Consider the following 21065-nt stretch of genomic DNA (forward strand, 5'->3'; position numbering starts at 1 on the left):
TCTTTACCCATTACTTTGAACCAGTACTCCCACTTTGGGGAATGTATGCCAATGTGGGAGTTGGTCTGGACGTCCCCCTTGGGAGCTGAGAATGCAAGAAAAGATATACCACAAGCACATAAGCACACACTGTTTGCACATCATCTCAGGGACACAGGCAATTGGAGATGAGACTCACAGTGCCACATGACTTTGAGGTCAATCGAGAGTTTTCTGGCGTTGACGTTTGCTACCGGCAACCGTGACATAGCCTCCCCTTTTTTATTCAAAATCTCAACTTGGATTGGACCTACAGAAGAACAAGTCAGAATGTCACAAATGCACAGATAAAACCATAAGACAGCTGGACAATATACAGAGATCATACAGAGAACATTTTGGTTGATCCAAGCCCTGCCAGTATGGGAGTGTAATTTTCTAGGTAAAACAAAACCTCTGTCTCTCTGTCAGTGTGTGTATGTATAGGTACCCATGGGTGTGCCAGCTGGTCGAACAGCTTTTTCAGGCCATGGATTCCCCTCCGGCCATGTAATCCTCAGTTGATCAGGAAGCCTAAAAGAGAAAAGTAAAATTTAGCAGTGCGCATACATGACCAAATTAATAAATAAGTATTGTGAAAATACTATAGGAAGAAATAGGTCTAACAATTCAATAAGTATGCGTCATATGTAATTAGCATAACCCCTGTTCTCTGTTAGCATGAGTTAGGTGTTTCACTCTGGAACATAACAGCATGTGCCTTTTCTCTCATGGGTGATAGCTGACACACTTGTGTATCTGGTCTTCTGTATTAAATTCTGTATCTCACAGTGGGATATCCTAACTTCTGTACTGCTGATAAAGCTAGTCTTGAACACCTGGCAACAATGAATCAAATCTTTGCTGGGTTGGATAGTGGAGGCAACATTTAGTATGGTGTGTGCCATAACCAGTGCCTTTATATGCAGGAATGATATCAGCACTACCAAAGTGGGACCTCGGCTTGTCTGCACACCACTGTTCAAAGACTTGTATGCATAAAGGGATCTGATGGAGATCACTTTGGAGTCTTGTAATAGTTGTTCAGTGGCAGTCCTGTTGTACTCAAGTTCCCTCACTTGAGTGCCAAGCCCACAGTCAGATGCAGTCGTATATGATGATGAGATTCTCCCTGTGGCTGAGTAAGCACAACAGGAGTGGCCAGAGATCACCATGGAGAAACTGAATAATCCATGCTAGGCAGTGCCTTCCCAGTTGTGCCCTCTGATCATGGCGAGGGGGACAGAGAAAGCTGTTTTTTTTCCCCCCTCCAAAACGTATGGCCCTCAGATTGACAAGTCCTGTACATCAGCAGTCTCAATGCCAATCTGAGTGAGGGCAGAGGTCGAAACCTCTCCCTGCCAGTTAACATACAGCGGCACTGTAGTGGTGTCCATCCTCACAAGATGGTAAAGTCAAATGTATGAAGGAAGAGGCCTTCACTTCTTTACAGTTCATATGCATATTACAGGAGGTGATTTCACGTGCCAGTTATAATCCTGCCTGTAACATGCTATTCCCCTTCTTCCAAGCATTTCTCTTTAAGGAGGTGCAATGGCTGCCACTCTCAGACTGAGTGACTGTACCAACAAAGGGGAGAACCAGGGTTAGGGTGAGTAATACCACTCCATCTTAGGTCATATGCAAAACTTTATGAAAATTTGCATCTTTCAGATGGATGTGAAACCATCCGGCACCACAAACGGTAACTGTCAAATAAGTGAGCATCCCTTGCTCAAGTGTTTAACTGCCACCTACATCAGTATCAAGGGCAAGTTTTCATTCTAAAACATGGCTGATTTATTTCCCTGTCACTCAAGAATAAACAATTCCTTTTGAACTGTGCGGGAATGGATAGGAACCATAGTCTTTAACCAGACTGCAGAACCCAGTGGGATGTGCTGCAAGCCCTCCAATGGTCCAGCCATGGAGTGCTCGTACCCTTTTGTGGCCAAGTTGGGAATGATCAGGTGCTTCATAATGAACATGCAGTAGGCTGTGCTGAGACAGTGCTTTTGTGGCTCAAAGTGCAAGGAATATGGACTCCTCACACTCATGCTCCTGTCATCTGAGAGGAGGAAATGAGCCTTATGACGGGGTCTTGGCCTGGCAGACTAGATTGGTGTTCTAGTCTGCAGTGCGAGCTTTCATTGTGAAGTGTACGTAGTGCTCACACAAGCCAGGATTTGTCCACTACTGCATGGGTATGTTGCAGCTGAAGATGTGCGGAACAAGCATGGTGCATCTCCTCTGCTAGAGATTTTACAGCCACATGAGATGCTTGCCTCAGCGTTTTCTGCACTGCAGATTGGGGTTACAATTTTCTTGGCCTTTCAGATTATTCAGCATCTGTGAGTCTTTTCACTTCATCTGTGGGAAGTTTAGAAGACTATATCTTGTCAGGAAGGATATAAATCTTTTCCAGTTAACACAGTCCCAGTGCATATGTTGGAGCTGGTGCTATTCCTATGAACTAGTGAACCTGTGTTTCCACAACGATTGCACACCTGGGCGTGGGCATTCCCTAGTCCGGAAAACGAAGTCGGAAGACACTGTATAAATAAGACCCTGTGATTTCCGTGACGCTGAGAATACAGATGGCTAAAAAAGGATTTCAGACATAAAAGTCATGATAGTGAAATGACAAGAACCCGAATTTGTGAATTTGTTCTTTATGCTGCTGTGCTTACTACATGCATCTTCCTTTGTGCACATGCACCATATTGTGCATGGGTTAGCTGGTAATGTAGGAATAATGTCAAAGAAAGTAACTTTGGGTACACCAATAGCGTTGGAAAACTAAAGCCCATTTTACATCAGAAGCTGTGCAAGCAAATTGAGAGTACTTATGCCGTCACACTTGCAATTTCAAACCGGATGCCCCTAATCGTATAGTCAGTGTGTATAGGGACACAACAAAAAATATTCCTGCAGTAACAGCTGGAATGGGGAGGAGCTTTATGGTAGCCTACTACTGTGGGAACGATAATATAATATCTGTTAATTTTGTAAAGACAATAGCTGACCACAAGCTGCAAAGTGCATTTTATACTGATGGCCTGCTCAGTTATTTCTCCCTTTCTTTTAACCCTCTTTCCTCTGACTGAAGATTTTGCTAAACACTCAATTTTTTAATGTAAATTTAGCAAACTTGAGAAATGTTTAATATGTGGTACAAATGACTAACTGTCAATCAGTATAACCATCGTTATTAATTGTTGTTAACACAGAAAGACTTTATCCAGTTACAACAGACCTTGGCATACCAACTCAAAGTTTGTGCACAAACCTTACTTTCTAATTTTAGATTATGACGCACGTCATAAGGAGACATTTTATTAGCATTGCTACCTTCAAACAAGGACATTTGACCGCTACTCAAGATTTATTTAAATGCATTTTCCTGGTTTATTAAACCTTGGCGCTATCTGTGATATTATAATAATACCAGAAACAATCATGTGCTGGATTTATTTATTTACAGACTCTCGGCCATGTTTGGCCATATCTAAACCACAAACAATATTACACCCAAGAAACAGGTAAAGCAAGTTTGAGAGAATAAGTGGGGCAAAATAGCAAGTACTTACTTGGCTAGTTCATCCTCAATGTTTTTCTTGATGGACGCTGCTGTAGCCTGTCTGTCGATCTTGGATATTGGGATAGTTCTAACCTCATTATACAACTCCTTTGGTTCCTGGGGGCACACATCACACCCAGTGTACCACTACCACAGACTATGTTGTGTGCAAACACAGAATACAAATGCATACATAAAATATAACTGAAATGTTGCCCATGTATGCAATATGTATTCCAGCATTTCAACTACAGTTACTCATTTTAAATGCTGTAAGTGAACATTTCAAACAGCAAAACAGCATTTTTTACAGCATTTGCTTTATACAAGTTTAACACCACCACAAGCTCTCTTGTAAATTGGGCTTTTTGTGCAGTTCCTAATGAACCAGTATTGCTGATCAGTTTTCTTCAACCTATTATGAAATACTTCAGTGCAAATCAGAAATGTTTAAAATGTTCAAAAGAACAAACCACAACCAATTTAGTAAAGGCCAACGGTGGGCAAAACAAATATTACTGCCAGTGCATTCTGACATTAAGTTACTGACATTTAAGTAGCCAATGGAACTGCTACTACAGCGTGTGTGAACAGTTACAAAGTAGAACTCAGAGGGGTTTCTTGTTGAGTGAAACCTGCACAACTGATATCAGGGATTTCCCTGCTGGTTCACCACAGGCTTCAGAAGATTGCTCAGAACTAGTTCAGTGTCCACTGCTCAGAAGCATGCAGTGGTTTGCAGATAACTCATGACCTGTGGACTACCCATGTTATTGCCCCTTGTTTTTTGTCAGTGTAGCACCTACAAGGTATTTGCTGTTTTGGCTAATATGAAAACTGCTTGTGTTAAAAACTCTTCCTTGTAACACACCTTTTAGACATCTTTTATGCTGCCATAAATATTGATTATTCATGTAGCATGTACACCAAATCCCTCTCTGGTATAAGGTTTGTGTGTGTGTGTGTGTGTGTGTGTGAGTGGAAATGATCCTTCATGAAAATGTCTATTGCAAACAAGTGTTACTAGCAGAACAGATGAAGCATTGACGATCAAGCCAACAGACATAAAAGACACACGTGTGTGTTCTGTCCTACCAGTGCAATCTGGACATGCCCCCCTGTGGCATAGATATCTCCTTCATGGTCTCCATAGAGCAGAAACTGAACTATAGAGCCAAACAGAATGGGTTGAGTCTTCAGTGACTTCACCTTAAAGAGGGCGAGAGACACCACAAGATAAGAATCACCATCATTGATTATGTAGCCACAGCAAGATCACAGTTGGTGCAAGTTGGTGCGATGTGTCGCTGTTTGCATCGAGTGCTCACGTTTTGTCCGCTTTTGTACGTTTTGCCGTCCCACTTGATGGCCTTGAACTTTGCCCACGGCGACTGCAGCCGTTTTGTTGGCACATCTGTGCGAGTTGTCGTTCCTTGGAAACCCAAGAACTTCACCTAATCATGTGAATGCAAAAATCAAAATGTCGCACAAAGCACATGCCACGAAGCTGATGTCTGCTGTTTTTAATGGTGAAAGGAAACAAAGAGTGTGAAAGCTCATCGTCTGTGCCAAATAGATCGGCTTGGAACATGGTAAAAACCCACACACCTGCTTGTCATAATGCTCATGGCAGTCTTTCAGCCAAACCGCAAACTCACGATTGATTTTCACTCTCTGCTCCTGCAGCAAAGATAAGAATGACAGAACAATTCACTGAAGAACAAGGCTAATTAAATTATTTAGAATCATCATTTAATTGCATTGTGTATGAACTGTGTGTGTTGGCTCTTAACTACCTTCCTATAAGTAGGAATGTGTAGGACTATATGGTTATGATGACTGCAGTTATTTTTAGGAATGCTGATGATGTGATTAGTGTTACACATAGAAGAGACAGGTTTGCTGATAAGAAAAAGGATAAAACAGGCTAAGAAAATATTTGTATTAAATATATATTCATTAAGAAAAACAAACACCACACTATTTGTGCTTTGCTATCAGATTCAGCGTTACACTTAATACACAACAAATAAAAGACCAGCTTTCAACTAGCTGCCATTACCTGGCCATTGAGCACTCTAGTAAAGATAGTTTCTTTGTCTCGAAGCTGCAGTTCCAGGTCCATGAATGTAAGTTTATTGGTGCTGACTTGAAAAGAGTCATTGGTGAAGAGGACTCCCGAGATCCTGTTGTAACATTCTAATGGCACGGTGAAGACCTTTTTGGGTCTTGCACACCACTCAAACCTGAAATGAGCAGAAGCACCTGTGCAGTTTTGATCTGGTGAAAATTAGGGATTGAGATATTTCAGCAGAGAAGCCTGACCTAAAAAATACTGCAGCATCACAATTGCAAAATCTTTTGAGTACTGTGCTGGGACTTTGCTTTTATAGTGCTGTATGCAAAAAACCTTGGTGGAAGGCAGAGGTTAAAATAGCTGTGTGCAAATGTTGTAATGTTATTACTCATCAACTGAGGAATATGGAATTAATCGTCCATTCCAAAAGCACTCAAAGATGGGCCTTTTTCCTCGGCCCTCGGCTTGCAAAACAAAACAGTCGTCGTCATCATTCTCTGGAGCTGTAACACACACACACACACACACACACACACACACACACACACACACACACACACACACACACACACACACACACACACACACACACACACACACACACACACACACACACACACACACACACACACACACACACACACACACACACACACACACGGGTCATGTCAGCGAGAAATCTGAGGAGGAACATTATAACCCCATCTGGCCCAGACCTTAGAGCCAATGAACCAGATTCAAGAAGATAGTCAAAACCACAACTTTCTGGCCCAGCGGCTGCCAGATTTGTGATGCTGACCACTGAATGACACAGACACGCATGGACACAACCCTAAAACCACACAGTGTCTTCAAGTGTCCATCATCTGTTGATTGAGTTGGCCCTTTATGTTATTGTTGTGCTTTCTGCATTTCCCACAGGCAGGAGCAACACGTGCATAATTTTCAGGTGTGTGTGTGTGTGTATGACATTGCAAAGTACTTATCATCTTAGCCCTGCAATAGTGTATGTCACATTCCACACATTAAATACCTGGTGTTAGTGCATAAGGGTCCTCCGGGTATGTCTCTCTGTCGTACAGGAACGGATGATATCTGATCACTCCCTCCACTCGTGCATCTGGCCCTCTGCTGGCTTTAAACTCAAATTCTGCCACACTGGAGTTTATATAAAGAGTTTGCATGTCCTTATCAATCTCCCTTAGATTAAGGAGCCTTGGTATGCGAGGGGAGCGATCGACCAGACAGATCTGGAAGAGAATAAAGGGTGCAGACTTAAACTGGGTTAAGCTCCTTTCGGATGCCTGTGATTAGCTGCAGCAGAGGTTTTCAACTCGGAACCTTGAATCCAAAATCAGTCCCGTGACAGGAATTTTTTTTCAATTTATCGCACAACCGCACCTGGCAATTTATTCAGTGTTGTGGAAAAATACACAAAATGCGCATCATTGGTGTGAAATATAAATGTGGTTTTCGTAACATGTACATTCAAACATATACATACGTGGATGTCGATGTTGGAAGTGGAATCCTCACTTCTTGTGCTTCGCATGTCGTTTCCATGGATACCATGAACATAGTAATGATATATGTGCCTTAATTCAGTGGAAAAAAGCAGAAGCAATATAAGTGTTACAAGAGTTAACAGTGCATGCGTGTGTGCGCGCACGTGTGTGCAGCCACATTGGACACTTACGCCAGCTCTCTGGTCCACGAATTGAAGTCTTGTTTGAGGTAGGTAATGTGTTCCGGCTGGACTGCCGTAATGACTACAGCGGTGAAGCTGTCCTTGCCTTCCTCTTCCCGAACCAGAGAGTGCAGGAAACGCTCTTCATCCGTGTTCACGTGAGAGTCGTCTGCAGGCTAGCCGTTAGTGAGGGGGCAGAAAGCACACAAGGGACTGGTCTGCTGATTTTTAAAAGTATACATATTGATAAAAAGTATGTCATGTTTTAACTAAGCACGTTATATCTCTTGCATGTCCAACTTACCTTTCTGTTAAGGATGACACCAGAATAAATTTCCTCTTTGTTTTTTTCCTTTTTCTGAAAGTCTTCTTTAGACATGACAAATTCATGCACATCTGGAGAGCCAAGTGGTTTACTTATGATCTATATTTGGATAGGAAATGTAATAAGTGCATGGCTGAAGGTATGAGCTTGTGTTAACAAAGAAACCTGTGTGTTCTAACAGCCCGTTTGACATGAGAATTTGTTTCTAGAGATTAACAAGGCTGAAACGGGTGACGATCATTTCTGTAATAATGCATGCCAAGCAACTTCTCTTGCAAAGGCAAGTAAAAGTCATAGGCGTGAAACCAACAAACTGCAGATTTTTAATAAATGGACTCTGCATGGACTAATTGGGCTGTGCTATATTCAAGTAAATATATTTGCTAACTCCATTAGGTTAAAATACAAAAATCAGTTAGGCTATGAAAATGCCACAGTCGCAGTAGACACACACTCGCAGTATGCCAACTGCAAAACCCAAGATGCACTGCATTTAATAGTACTCTGCTTCAAAACTATTCATTCTTAGAGCTGTACATAATTGCTGCAGTATTCAGAACAATGAGTGCAACCAGTCTTAAGATGAGGACTCCATCTTTTTTTCAGCATCCATCTTTTCCAAAATGACCATGTCCTATGCAAAGCATTGCCCTGAAAAAGTTGCATCTTAGGAAAATCAGTAAACTGATTAGCACTTACCCGTACAGACTGGCCAATGTAAAACACAGCCTGCTTGCCTCCAACGCCAAAGTAGGAGATGTCGCTGTTTAGACTGCGTGGAACTGGACTGGGCCGCACATAGCTAGAGTGATCGCTATGGCAAGGAAAAAAAAACAAAACAAAACAACAACAAAAAAAAAAACCACACACACCTGATGACATTGCTTAAGCAAACAGAGACTATAATTTTCTAAACCTGACATTAAACTCCTGTAACTGGAAGACTGGCCTAACATGTATAGTGTTATATACACGAATAATCTCTAAAAAAAATCACAGTGAGCATCACTGAAGATTACTACAAATGTCTCATCACCATCAAGCCATCAGTGAACCTCCCTCCAAAAGCTATGGCTATATTTATTAAATGCAAAATATGAAGCCTACAGCATTAACCACATGTTCTAGAGAAGCACATTATTGCTTTAAGCCTAAACTACTGTTTACCTCTGAAAAATGCCATAATCTCGATTGAATTTGGAGAGACGATAAACAGCCCAGTTATTTAGCTCTTTAGCAGTCATTCCACGGCCGTTATCCATCACCACTACAGCTGAGCCCCCTTGAGTGTCATCAAACAGCTGAGACAGAGGAATGAGAGGGTAGGGAGGGTACAAAAACAAAGGCACAAGTCAGTACTACTACTCACACACTACAGCAATATATGTATTAAAAAAAGTTTAAAGCAGCATTCAAATCACTTACAAAACAGTTTCACAGTTGCAGTCCTGGAGTACCACAGCACCAAACAGCTTAGCGATTCCCTTCTCTAAAATATCTCCTTCAGCTAATAATTAATAATTTGATAACTTCCAAGGAGCTGAAACAGCAGGGCCAGAAGTGGGATCACACTAAACTGTGTGGTGGTGGGGCTCTCCAGAACTGAAACTGGAGGGTTAGTCGAAAGGAAATGCATTAGAACATACCAGCCTGATGTCTATGCTCCTGACGCCAGGATTTTTTGATGTGGCTGAAAGTGCATTGTCGATGAGCTCTGCAAAGGCGTAGGCTAAAATATATAAACCACAGACACCACCCATTAATAAATGGATTTCAAGACCACAGAGTACAGTAAAGAATTAAAGTGCATGTGCATGGGTGTGAAACAGAAATTTGCTTACGTAGCGCGTTCCTTCCTTCACTAGCATAATATTCGTACTGTCCACTCTGCACGATGGTGTGGTAATGGGGAAGATACTCAATCCGCTCTTGAGTTGCCACAGCCAACTCCTGATCCACAGAGTGTAGAAGGTGTAACGTCTTGCCATCTGTTAACTCACCTGCATAATCACAATGTAATAAAACTAACAATCACATTATGTTACACATGAGGAAATAGCTTAGCCAAAAGGCAAAAACGAGACTACCCAGGCTTGTTGCACCAATAAGCAGGCCTATTTTAGCACACAGGCCAATTTTAGCACACACATCCTGACAGTGAATTTGTGAAAGGTCATACAGAATGAGTTCCACATACATTCTACTAATCTATGCTTAGTGATCATTACCGCTTAAAAGTACTTACCATAAACATCTGCATTGATCTCCCTACGATCTGTGGTTGTGAGCACAAATTTCTCTTTCCCAGATATAGAAAACTCCTGAAATGAACAAAAACCATCTTGAGATGAATACTGACTTCCTCTGCTTTATCACTTCAATTACACTGGTTTTGGTCAGACATCTTGATCATTCATTTGCATAAACATACAATTCCATTATGTTAAATGTCTGAAAACATGGGACATGCCTCCAGGCTACTCTTATGCCTGACCACTGCTTAGGGTCATGTTAACATTTAAAACTGCAAATATAGCCAGATAGGCTCCTTGCTAGATTAGGGAAAAAAGATAATGCTAAATACACTTAAATTTCACACCTAAAAGGAACCTTTTCTTGGTCAATTTCAAGTAGCCAGAAGTAGACTTGTTCTATGTACAACTGTGCCATGTTTTCAATGGACACATTCACAAATTAATTAGCATACACTTTATTACATGTATATTTGTTATAATTGTAAATTTAGAATAGGGTTAGCTGCCCATTCATGTACACAGACAAGGTACACTGAGTACAGGACTCCAGTAACATCTTTCAACTGACTTTAGAGTTGAATAGAGGTATCGGGAGTGATGGATTAGCTTCAACTCATCATTTGCTGTAAAAGGCATGGCAGACATTAGGAAACATTAAAACTATGGAGGAGTTCTTTACATTTACCAGACGTTCTTATCCAGAGCGACTTACAAAAGTGCTTTGTCATTTACTCAAAGAATACATCCTAGCCAGTAGAGTAGGTTAGAGTCCAATATACCAATGATCTAGAATACTGGGGATACAGGGATCACTGCTGATGCCTAGAAGTACAAGATACGTGCATGTACAATCATGGACATCAAAGAAGAAACCATAACTGTGATTATAGCTCTCGGGCGTGTCACTGTTATAGTACAACTGAAATACAACTGGGCAAAATCGGAGCAACTATCCTCTCGTCAGATTTACGTGATGATGTCCCCCCCCCCCCGACTAAATATAATGTGTAAATCGGAACGGCAGCGAGTTCGCCGGTTTCAGGATGTGTTTCATCTGTCTAGATCGAATGCATAGTTCAGTTTTGCACCCGTTTATTAGGATGATAATTAGCTGATTAGTTGATTCGGGTGTTTCAAAAGAAGAAAATGCATGTAGATTGTATCCTGGACTAAAAATGAGAACCTGCTGCGCTGAGACTTACGAATACGAATAGGCTACAGAAGTAATTTCTAAGTAGCGTCTCTGAAGGAAGTTAACCTTTCTAGATTAGTGACTTGGCTGTTCTTACACACCTGTATTAAACCGATGAGCAGAACCAGGTTTTGCAAAATACTTGCTTAGTGTGCCAACTAGGAACCTTGCCAACAGTGAGGTGATGCTTCTTGTTGCCAGCTTAACTCACGGGACAAATTAGCAAGGTTAGCTACCCCCAACAAAACAAACAACCCAAGGTAGTTAGCTAACAAGCTAGGTAGCTGGCTAGCTACGTTAGCCAACTACATGAGACGCAGGTTATCTAGCAGGGGTCCACCCACCTTGCGCACAGCTTGAAGGAATTCCTTGTAGGCCACGCCACCGATAGCTAAAACCTTTTCAGCAGCAGCTTTGCTTTCTGGGCGACAGTCAAAGACAGAAATTGACCTGCTGACTTGTGAAGTCTCTGGCTGAGGAACTCCCGACTCCGCCATGTTTCCCGTGTAATGTTTCGATTCTCTGAAAAGAGCCGTCGCTATATACGAACACTAAAAGACCTTAAATAAAGGGCCCCAATGGAAACACCTCACCCCTCTGTTTCCGACATGTTTCCTGGGTGTACAAGTCAGCTGTTCCCCACTGCTGTTAAAATCCCCCAGACCTTAATGTTTGGGTGCCATTTTAAAGGCTCGCTCCATCAGCGCAAGAGCCCTCAGACTCCACCGCGCGCTGGACCGGATCCGCAACACGTGACTTCACAACACTGTTGTCAGTCGCCACGCGCTTGGTTGGACCTCGCAGGGTTGCCAAATCTAGACCCACACTAGAAAATAACGGCACCCGTTTTCATAAACACATTTTTTCTTTAACTGTTACCTACAGTTGAATGTTTATTCCTACTGATACTGCAAACCTTTCGGTTACTACAATTTAGCTACTCAAAACACGACACCGATGCCAACACACTCAACGTTAGCTAGCTAGCTAAGTTTAAACACTCATCATTGTTAAATCACGACTGGCAACCTTAATAAAATTCTCGCGCCATTCCTCGATTTTACAACATTATAGAACATGTGTTTAACACACAGACGTGAGAAACTACCAAAGTATTTTCGACCCAATTTTACAAATGAAGCTCCGCGTTACTTTAAATAAAACAAAACCCAAAAAAGACAGAATAATCTACTGATAAGACATACGCAGTAGGAAATCGCCAGCACTGTTACTCTAATGATGGCGACGCCAATACTGTCAAAATAAAGGTTTCACCCTAAACTTTAGTAAGGGCTGTAGCTAGCTATTTTAAGCACACGAAATGTAACCTGGAAGCCAAGCCACAAAGCAGTAAAGGAATCTACGTTTAACGTATTTTAAATTTGCTCTGCAGATTTTATCCTATCCCGAGATACGGTTACATTTTCGCAGTCATGGTTATATCTTCTTAAATGCCTTAATCAGAAAAAAAAGTAAGAGTGTCATAATTATGAGTATTGTTTTAAAAATATAAATCTAAACTGTCATTAAGCGTATTATGCGCTCTACTGATAATTTAATAGTAATATAGACGTAGAAGTAAAAAAAAAAAGATTTAACTGATTTTTCAAACGCTAAATAGTCGACGGCGATTGTTTAATACTAACTTTTAATTTAAAAGAAAAAACATGTCCCTTCGCTTCCCGGAGCGGAAGCTATAGGGAGATTGCTCGGAAAGCAACCTCCAGCTAATGTTTCTAGGAAAGCTTTTTAATGCTGATTTCCAGCACACAACCGAACGAAGCTGTAGCCTTTCCGCGTCTTATTTTATTGTTTGGCTTAGCGTGTCTGGACTATTGCAAATGTCTGTTTTGGTTGCTAATGACGATGGTTGGCTGTTGGACGCCTGCTCTCTCATAGACGAAGGTTTTAAGTGTTGCTTAGGTGTAAACAATGGCCATTTCAGATGCCATTTCAAGAAGCAAAACTTTGATATCTTGAAGCCTCATATAGTGCTTAAATGCACGAGTGATGCGAGTAGCAACGCTGTACAAAATACAGAAACACACACCACTGAAGACGCTAGAGTCAACCCGAAGACACGAAAGGTAATGTTAACGCTAGTTTAGTTCAAAGTTATGTATGATAGCTAGCTTGGCTACTTGGGCTATCTGGCACGTCTTTTCTGGTCGAGTACAAGTTATCATATGACATGACTCTGTCAGGGTAGGTTTTGAGTCCTAATCTACAGTTCTTTTGCAGAAAAGGAAGCGACAAAGCAGTGATCTCAATCAGGGGGAGTTAGATGCAGCAGTCTACCATGAAAAGGTGCAAAATTTGTTGATAGAACTTTGCTACAAAAAACAACAACAATATTTTTAAATAAGATAATGTTCCAAATAGTACTCATCTTTTTAAAAAAAAATGGTTCCTGTTGGATTTGCTGTCACCAGATTCTCTCACTTTCTGTGTGTAAACTGCTGTAAAACAGGTCAGGTTGTTGGTCCTGGAGGGCAGTCAGTCTCTGCTGGAAGCTGGGCATCACTGTGGTTATTTTACAGACGCAATACATCCAGTGTCCACTAGCCAAACACCAGCTGTTGAGTGCCAACTAGCTGCCTTGTGTGACATGGCCAAACAATTCCTAACAGAAGAGGCTGCTGATACACCCAAGCAGGTGGTCAAGGGGCATGCAGACTTGGACGCACACCTAAATCTGTTCTCATGCCTCACTGGAAATCCAGACGCCCATGCTCGTGAGGTCACCCTAATCGGGGAGAGGTATTTCCTGCCTCCACGGAGTCGTTTCCTGTTGTCAGACATCACGCGTTTGCAGCCTCTTGTCACCAGTGAGTTCGATCTGTCACGTCACATTGATCAGATGGAGGTGGTGATGGTAGTACAGTTTTTAATCTTTTGAAGCTTTGTTTGTTTGCAGAATATTTTCTGCTCATGGCTGTTCTTTTAAATATGCCATTCAGGGGCTATTTTCACTTATTTTGGCTTCTGATTTGGCATAATCTGTGAAATTGCACTGCATATTTTATTTTAGGTAATTTTATACATTCAAAGCAAATCCAGAAGTCAAAATTCAGTCATTTGAAAAACATGCACGAGAAACCTGCTGATTTGGGAAACATTTCCATTTAGTTATGGACTATATTAATTTGAAGGATTATTATATGGGAGTAGAATGGGACTAGATGCACTCTTTATATTAATCCAAATCTTAATTGCTACAGTTACTCCAATATGTTATTTCCTTCCATAGGTGGAGACAAATTTGACTTAATTGTACTTGATCCACCATGGGAAAACAAGTCTGTGAAAAGAAGCAGGAGGTTGGTATAACTGGTTCATGTCTTTAAAAATAACTTCAAATTAACTTAACCAGTGGTCCAATCTTGATACTGTAGGAAGAATTTTTCTGTTTAAAGCTACAATCGCTGATTATTTTTTAAAATGAATCCCTCAGTTACTGCTTTAAGTAGCAAGTTTTTTTTTAATAACAAAAAGCAAAGTTTTACCATTGTCAATTTTTATCGTGCTATATTTTCTACTTATGTAGTTCTTGCCAATTTTCAAATGCTTCTCTGCTCTCAGTAAATTGACATGACTAGCTACTCTGCAACCTAATTTAGTGTAAATTTAATATATAAACACAACTAGTTATATCCCAGCCTTTTGCTTTTTTCAACCAATGCTTTTGTTCTGTGTTATGGGGCGTGGGACGGGGACTCTCTCTCTTGCCTTAATTGACAGGTACCGTTTCCTGCCCTCCTCTCAGCTCAAACAACTTCCTGTCCCAGAGTTAAGCACAGCAGGATGTGTGGTGGTTACCTGGGTAACTAACCGCCCCCGACACCTCCGCTTCGTCAAGGAGGAGCTCTTCCCCCACTGGGGCGTGAAGGTGGTGGCACAGTGGCTCTGGGTCAAGGTACGCCAGCCGACGGACACACAGATGCAATGACATAATTCAGAAATATTTTATGACATTTTTAGGAGCAGGAAGAGCATTTGTAACATCTGTCTTATGAGATTTTACTTCAAGTGATCTGAGACCATTTACATTATGGAATTTAGCAGATACTCTTATCCAGAGCGACTTAGAAAAGTGCTTTGTCATTTACTCATAGAATATCATAATACAGTACAGTAGGTTAGAGTCCAACATACCAATGAACTAGAATACAGGGATCAGTGATGAAACCTAGAAGTACAAATTAGATAAGGTCCATCTTAAACAATGATGAGTGCAATAAACAATAAGTTCTAGTGATTGTTAAACAACAAACAATACCCTACAATAAGTACTAATTTAGTCAGTCAATATGGGAGCAGGGTCAGTTGTCCTTTAAATATTCTGCAAATAGATAGGTCTTTAGTCTGCATTTGAAGACTGCAAGGGACTCTGCTGTCTGGAACAGAATGGAAGGAATTGGATCCATCGGACATATAGTCAGATTGCTGGAAGTCAGCAGCTGAAGAATTTCATCTGAGGAGAGAGGAGAAAAAGAAGTCAGAGAGTTGGATGTTGGGGAATGCACACTGGTTGGAGGGGTGGGAGCAGAGGAAAAGGACTGGCGGATTGCTGCAGCCTTCTCCTCAAGGAAAGTGATAAAAAAAAAATTCTGGAGTAAGAGATGAGGAAGGAGGGGGAGGATTAAGGAGAGAAGAAAAAAAAGTAGTGAAGATCTTGTGTGGATCGGATGCTGATGATTCGAATTTCTCTCTGTAGTAGGATGACTTTGCAGATGTTACTTCCAGTGAGAACTTGGAAAGGAGAGACTTGTATGAGCTGAGGTCTGAATCTACCTGAGATTTCCTCCACCACCTCTCTGCGGTCCTTAGTTCTCTCCTGTGGCAGCGAAGTGTTTGTTAGCCAGGGGGCAGGTGGTGAGGACTTAGCAGGTCTAGAGGAGAGAGGGCACAGAAGATTCATTGATGAGGAGAGTGTAGAAATGAAAGAATTTGTAACTGTATCCAAAGAGAGAGAAAACAGTCAGGGTGAGGAAGGGTGGACAAAATAATGTAAGGGAAGAGGGAGTTATGGAGTGCAGATTGCAATGGAAGGAGGAGGAACGTTGGAGAGGACTGGATGGAAAGAGAAGAGAAGGGAAGGGAGGGAGAGAGAGAGAGAAGGATAGAAAGTGATGGTCCGAGAGGTGGAGGGGGGTAACTGCAATGTCCGATGTTGTGATATGGGTGACGATCAGATCTAGAACATTGCCTGCTTTGTGAGTCGGAGGAGAGTGGTTGAGGTCGAATGCTGTCAGCAGCAGAAGGATGCAGGAGCAATGCAGCTTGTCTGATGGAAGGTTGAAGTCTCCAAGGAGAATGAGTGGATTTCCTTCAATGGGGAATTGAATCAGGAAGATGTCGAGTTCATCGATGAAGTGATATAGGGAACTTGGAGGGCAGTAGATGACTGATAAGAAGTTTGGTGGGGAAAGACACTAATGGCATGAAATTCAAAAGAGGAGATGGAAAGAGTAGAGAAGGAAAGTGGAATGAAATGCCAATCTTGAGACAATAGTAAACCTGTGCCACCACCCCTGCGGAGACGCCTTGGAGAATGTGTGAATGAAAAGGCAAAGGACAGGGCAGCCGGAGTCGCCGAGTTCTCAGGGGTGATCCATGTTTCTGTTAGAGCCAGGAAGTGTAGGGAGTGGAGAGATGCCAGTGCTGAGATGAAGTCAGCCTTCTGCACAGCAGATTGGCAATTCCAAAGCCCTCCTGCCACCACGATATGTGATGGTGCCGAGTGTTGTGAATAAGTGAGTTTGCTGAGATTGTGGAGTCTACGATTGAGGAGATCTGGGGGATATGTGGTCAGGAATTGTGAAACACATTTCAGATGCTTGATTTGTGGATGTACGAGATAAAAGATTGAGATAATATATACTTAGATGAGTTTGTGAAGTACAGTAGATGAAATGTAGATGAACTGATAGAGAGCACCACAAAGCCTTCTCCAGATGTTGATTACCACTACCACGTCCTAATTTAATTCAGTTCAATAAGTGCTGAGCCCGCCCCTCAATTCACACCTAAGGCCAGGGTGCGAAACCACACCCGTAGTGAGTAATTACAGCTAACAAGCAACTAAGAACTAGGTTTAGACAACAAGCCTTGAATTTCACAGACTCTAAGGAAAAAGTAAGTGAACTCGGAGCCTACTTTAACCAACCAGATGATAATCCAACGAGAAAAACAAACAAAAGCACACGATCAAATGATCCACAATTTATTCAATGTGTACAAAAAGTAAAAGGCATTTGGCAATTTCAAACAGTGTAAAAAAACCCCCCCAAAAACCCAAAAACAAAGTAAGAAATTTTCAGATGCCAGTCAAGCAATGTGTGATTAAAGGGGGGGGGCACAATGTAAGAGTAATTGAAGCAGTGATTCAGCCATATCCGTAGGTGACCCGGACCGGGGAGTTTGTATTCCCTCTGGATTCACCACACAAGAAGCCTTATGAAGTGCTACTACTTGGCAGGTCCTGTGCTGGCAGAGAGAACACAACAAGGTAGTCTGCTGCCCTATTCTATTACAGACTTGGATTCATGTTGTTACCTTTTCATTAGCATCAATTTTCAAGCTTAGTTGGAAGTAGCGGTTAACTTCTTTACAGGTTTACAGGTACAAACACTAGGCCATCTTGGCATGCCATCTTTTCCTTTCCACCTCAGTGTCTTAGTGAGCATGGTGCAAGATATAATTGTTGCATTTCTTGAAAAGGTCTACAGAAAAGTTAACATATTATTGACTTCTAAGATGGCCTTGTTCTTTCTGTGCATTGCTAAAACAATTTTCATGATCACAAAAAATGTCAGGGATTACCATTTTTAGGTCTAAAAATGATTTTTGCAAATTGATTTGCCATTTTGACTGAAGCCATCGATGATGGGTCTGTTTGAAGGTTGTTCAGGATGGTGCCTTCATGCTGGGCACCATGTTCACTATGCAGGTTGCATTAAGGTGTATAATACATTTACATTTATGGCATTTAGCTGACGCTTTTATGCAAAGCGACTTAGTTATGAGTGAGTACACTTTAAGCAATTGAGGGTTAAGGGTCTTGCTCAGGGGCCCAACAGTGGCAACATGGCAGTGGTGGGGCTTGAACCAGCTACCTTCTGATTATAAGTCAAATACTTTAATCACTGAGCTACCACTGCAGAGGCTAATATACTTCATATACATCTGCACACTGCTGGGTGTTTTACTACAGCAACTATAGTTGCCAAGAGTGAGGGGGGGGCGGGGGGGGGGGGGGGGGGGGCAAATAAAAAAAAAAATAAATATATATATATATATATATATATATATATATATATATATATATATATATATATAGAGGTGTGAAAGTCTTTTTTCACTTACAAATATAAGCACCACGAGGTCTGTGTCTGTATATTCACACCTCCTCTCTTGTGTTTTAGGTGTGAGGCTGAGCTTCCGGACCGGCGGCTCATAGTTAGCATTCCCTCATCGCTACACTCCCATAAGCCATCACTGTCAGGTACACAGCCGGCCTTCCCAGCATGCAGATCAGGCTCCACTGCCATCATGCCACGGTCCCGTAACTTCCCTAGCAGCCAGTCATTAATCCCCGCTCTCACTGTGAAATCCGTTTGAATTGTAGAACAGAGTGTAAATTTGCTTAAAGCATCATTTGCGTGACTGGGGCCACGCTCCAGGGTCCACCTGATGGCTTTAGCCCCTGACTGTGTTATTCACTGCAATCAAATGACAGGGAAGTCATTTCATCCTACCCAAAGGGGCGGGAGGGCACTTTTCAGTTCTCTTTAGTCAAGCTATCTGAAGTTGTGCTGCTAGACTGCATTAGCTAGCTATTATTTTTAAGTAGGAGTAGCATGACTATATATTGTAGTTGAGTTAAGTCAGCATGCAGACTTTGTCCCCTGGAAGCTTTGTGTTTGTCACCATGCTACCAGTGGTTTTCTGCCCTGTTGCAGCCGTCCTGAAGCCCTACATTAGGCCTGATGCCAAGTGCCTGGAGATGTTTGCTCGAATTCTGCAGCCTGATTGGACAAGCTGGGGAAATGAGGTCATCAAATTTCAGCACCACAGCTATTACATCAGTGAGAATGCTGAGTGTGCATGCGACACGCTTACCTCAGAGCACAGACATGAGACACCGAGTGGACACATGACGACCTCTGAACCCAATTACAGCTAGTTGTTTTAATTATTCTACTTGGAAAAGGGAAAGTTTGTATTAAACACATTTTATCCAACACTTCTTCCCTGTTATTGTTTTCATTGCTTCTTGCATCTGCTGTTAAACCCTGCAGACTAGCAGAAGAATGGGCCCTTTCATCACATGCAAATGGAAATTACATGCAAACAAGTCATTAAAAATGACTATTAATGCTTTTAAAATGCATTATTTTTGCTACAGTATTGTTACTGTATTGTAGTACTCCATTTGCCAGATACTAGACCACCAAAGTGTTTTTTTTTTTCTGTATACATACATTTTAAAGGCAGTATTAATAATTCTAGTGGCCTCATGATTCCTAATTATAGTTATATATGTGCTCTAAGTAAGTCATGTTGATCGATGCGTATCTAAAAAGTCTAAAAGTATCTCAATGCACGATGTACTTAGTCTATAAAAATGGTTGTCAAGTTAGTTTTTTTAAGTATGGTCTGAAGGTGTGCTGGAATCATCTTCATGACGTTTGGCTCCATCTGCTGGCCGATAACACTAACTGTTAGATCAGCATGCAGTCTGCAGTACTCTATAACTGCTGCACACTCACACTGTTATAAATAATACCCTGTCTGTTTTCTAAACATTTACTTCCTTGTTATGCTTGTAGTGTTTGTCAATATGTTACTTAAGTGTTTAACATGACGTGAACGGGGCACATGACACTACGTAACCTCTACACAAGGGTTCAGAACTAATTGTTCTGCGCAAGACTTTTCTAAGCAGCAAGATCCCATTTCTTATTTTTACCCCTACCGCCTGTCGTCGAGAGCCCGCTTGTGGTTGAAATCATGCGAAATGGAACAACACTTCAAATTCCCGATACGTCAGTAGTCGATGGTGTCGGTGGCTTATATGCACACAGGCTAGATGACTTTTGGCAGGCCACTTCCTCAGCTGTGTGTATATGTCTTGAGTGGGCTGTAGGCATACTTATCTGCAGTTGTCATTCATAACTTAGGTCACCGAATAAAAAAAGAACGCTTCATTATCCGGCTACCTGCGGTGCAAGTCTGCATTAACATTAGAGGAGCGGCAAAACGCAGCAACTTTGCTGCAGGACTTCAATTAAATTTTGGGCGTCATGTCTTCAAATGGGGTGGGTGTAATGCGATATAAAAATACATCAGAATTCGGTGCTGTCATGTACAAACCAACAATAAGGATGTAATGTTAGACATCGGCATACTATTATCGATTATTTATGCTTGTTATGAAGAAAAGGACAGTAATGAATTGAAACAACATTAAACTAAGACTTCTCTTTATTAACAGAGAAAATACGTGTGTGGGTTTCTTTGGTCGTTTGCGCATCTATTTTGCCTTTATTCACAAGACAATCTGAGACATTTATCATAAACACTCCATTTGGAATGTGCCGTTTTGGAGGGCATGTATCCCTGACACGTCGCCCTACGCCTCTGTACAATCAAGAACCGGGACACCCAACCCCTAGGCGTGAACGCTCAAAATCGGAGGGCCCAGTGGTAAGGGCAAGGGGGTAAAATGAAATTGTGCCTAAATATATAATCAATTTACAAATCCCTTCAAAGAAACAAGATACAGTAATAGCAACCTAGTGTTCAGGCAGGACAAATTGCACAGCGTTTGTGTAGTTTCATTATTGCTCTTACTTCCCTTTAGTAATCTGGCCATTTCCAATGAGGTAAAATACTTTAGTTGAAGTACATTCATGCCAGCCCTCCC

The 21065-nt window shown here is 41.6% G+C and overlaps 2 protein-coding genes across 6 annotated transcripts in view; one reads left to right on the forward strand and one right to left on the reverse strand.

Annotated features, from left to right (window-relative positions):
- The window catches only part of smchd1 (structural maintenance of chromosomes flexible hinge domain containing 1), a 31916-nt gene extending 19423 nt beyond the window's left edge, over positions 1 to 12493 (reverse strand). For 4 of the 5 annotated variants that reach the window (XM_081695309.1, XM_081695310.1, XM_027013099.3 and 1 more), the window contains exons 1-19: positions 11479 to 12493; positions 9933 to 10008; positions 9529 to 9687; positions 9334 to 9416; positions 8855 to 8988; positions 8387 to 8501; positions 7667 to 7786; positions 7372 to 7538; positions 7180 to 7270; positions 6709 to 6925; positions 6064 to 6178; positions 5661 to 5844; positions 5207 to 5278; positions 4927 to 5052; positions 4694 to 4807; positions 3609 to 3715; positions 470 to 552; positions 179 to 289; positions 8 to 85 (exon numbers count right to left, since the gene is read on the reverse strand). In XM_081695309.1, the coding sequence (XP_081551435.1) occupies positions 8 to 85; positions 179 to 289; positions 470 to 552; positions 3609 to 3715; positions 4694 to 4807; positions 4927 to 5052; positions 5207 to 5278; positions 5661 to 5844; positions 6064 to 6178; positions 6709 to 6925; positions 7180 to 7270; positions 7372 to 7538; positions 7667 to 7786; positions 8387 to 8501; positions 8855 to 8988; positions 9334 to 9416; positions 9529 to 9687; positions 9933 to 10008; positions 11479 to 11631 (2305 nt within the window). In that variant the 5' untranslated portion in view covers positions 11632 to 12493. The remainder of the gene's footprint in view (positions 1 to 7; positions 86 to 178; positions 290 to 469; positions 553 to 3608; positions 3716 to 4693; positions 4808 to 4926; positions 5053 to 5206; positions 5279 to 5660; positions 5845 to 6063; positions 6179 to 6708; positions 6926 to 7179; positions 7271 to 7371; positions 7539 to 7666; positions 7787 to 8386; positions 8502 to 8854; positions 8989 to 9333; positions 9417 to 9528; positions 9688 to 9932; positions 10009 to 11478) is intronic. The other variant, XM_081695308.1, reaches the window with a different exon arrangement.
- Positions 12494 to 12648: 155 nt separating this feature from the next.
- mettl4 (methyltransferase 4, N6-adenosine) lies at positions 12649 to 20639 on the forward strand. Its single transcript, XM_027013098.3, has 8 exons — positions 12649 to 13221; positions 13376 to 13441; positions 13605 to 13962; positions 14385 to 14454; positions 14876 to 15050; positions 17539 to 17645; positions 18562 to 18641; positions 19099 to 20639. The coding sequence occupies exons 1-8, from the start codon at positions 12865 to 12867 to the stop codon at positions 19320 to 19322; spliced, it is 1437 nt and encodes a 478-aa protein (XP_026868899.2). The 5' UTR covers positions 12649 to 12864; the 3' UTR covers positions 19323 to 20639.
- The last annotated feature ends 426 nt before the right edge of the window (positions 20640 to 21065 follow it).

The sequence above is a fragment of the Electrophorus electricus genome, chromosome 13, assembly GCF_041902795.1.
Source record: "Electrophorus electricus isolate QZ-2024a chromosome 13, ASM4190279v1, whole genome shotgun sequence".
NCBI lineage: Eukaryota > Metazoa > Chordata > Actinopteri > Gymnotiformes > Gymnotidae > Electrophorus > Electrophorus electricus.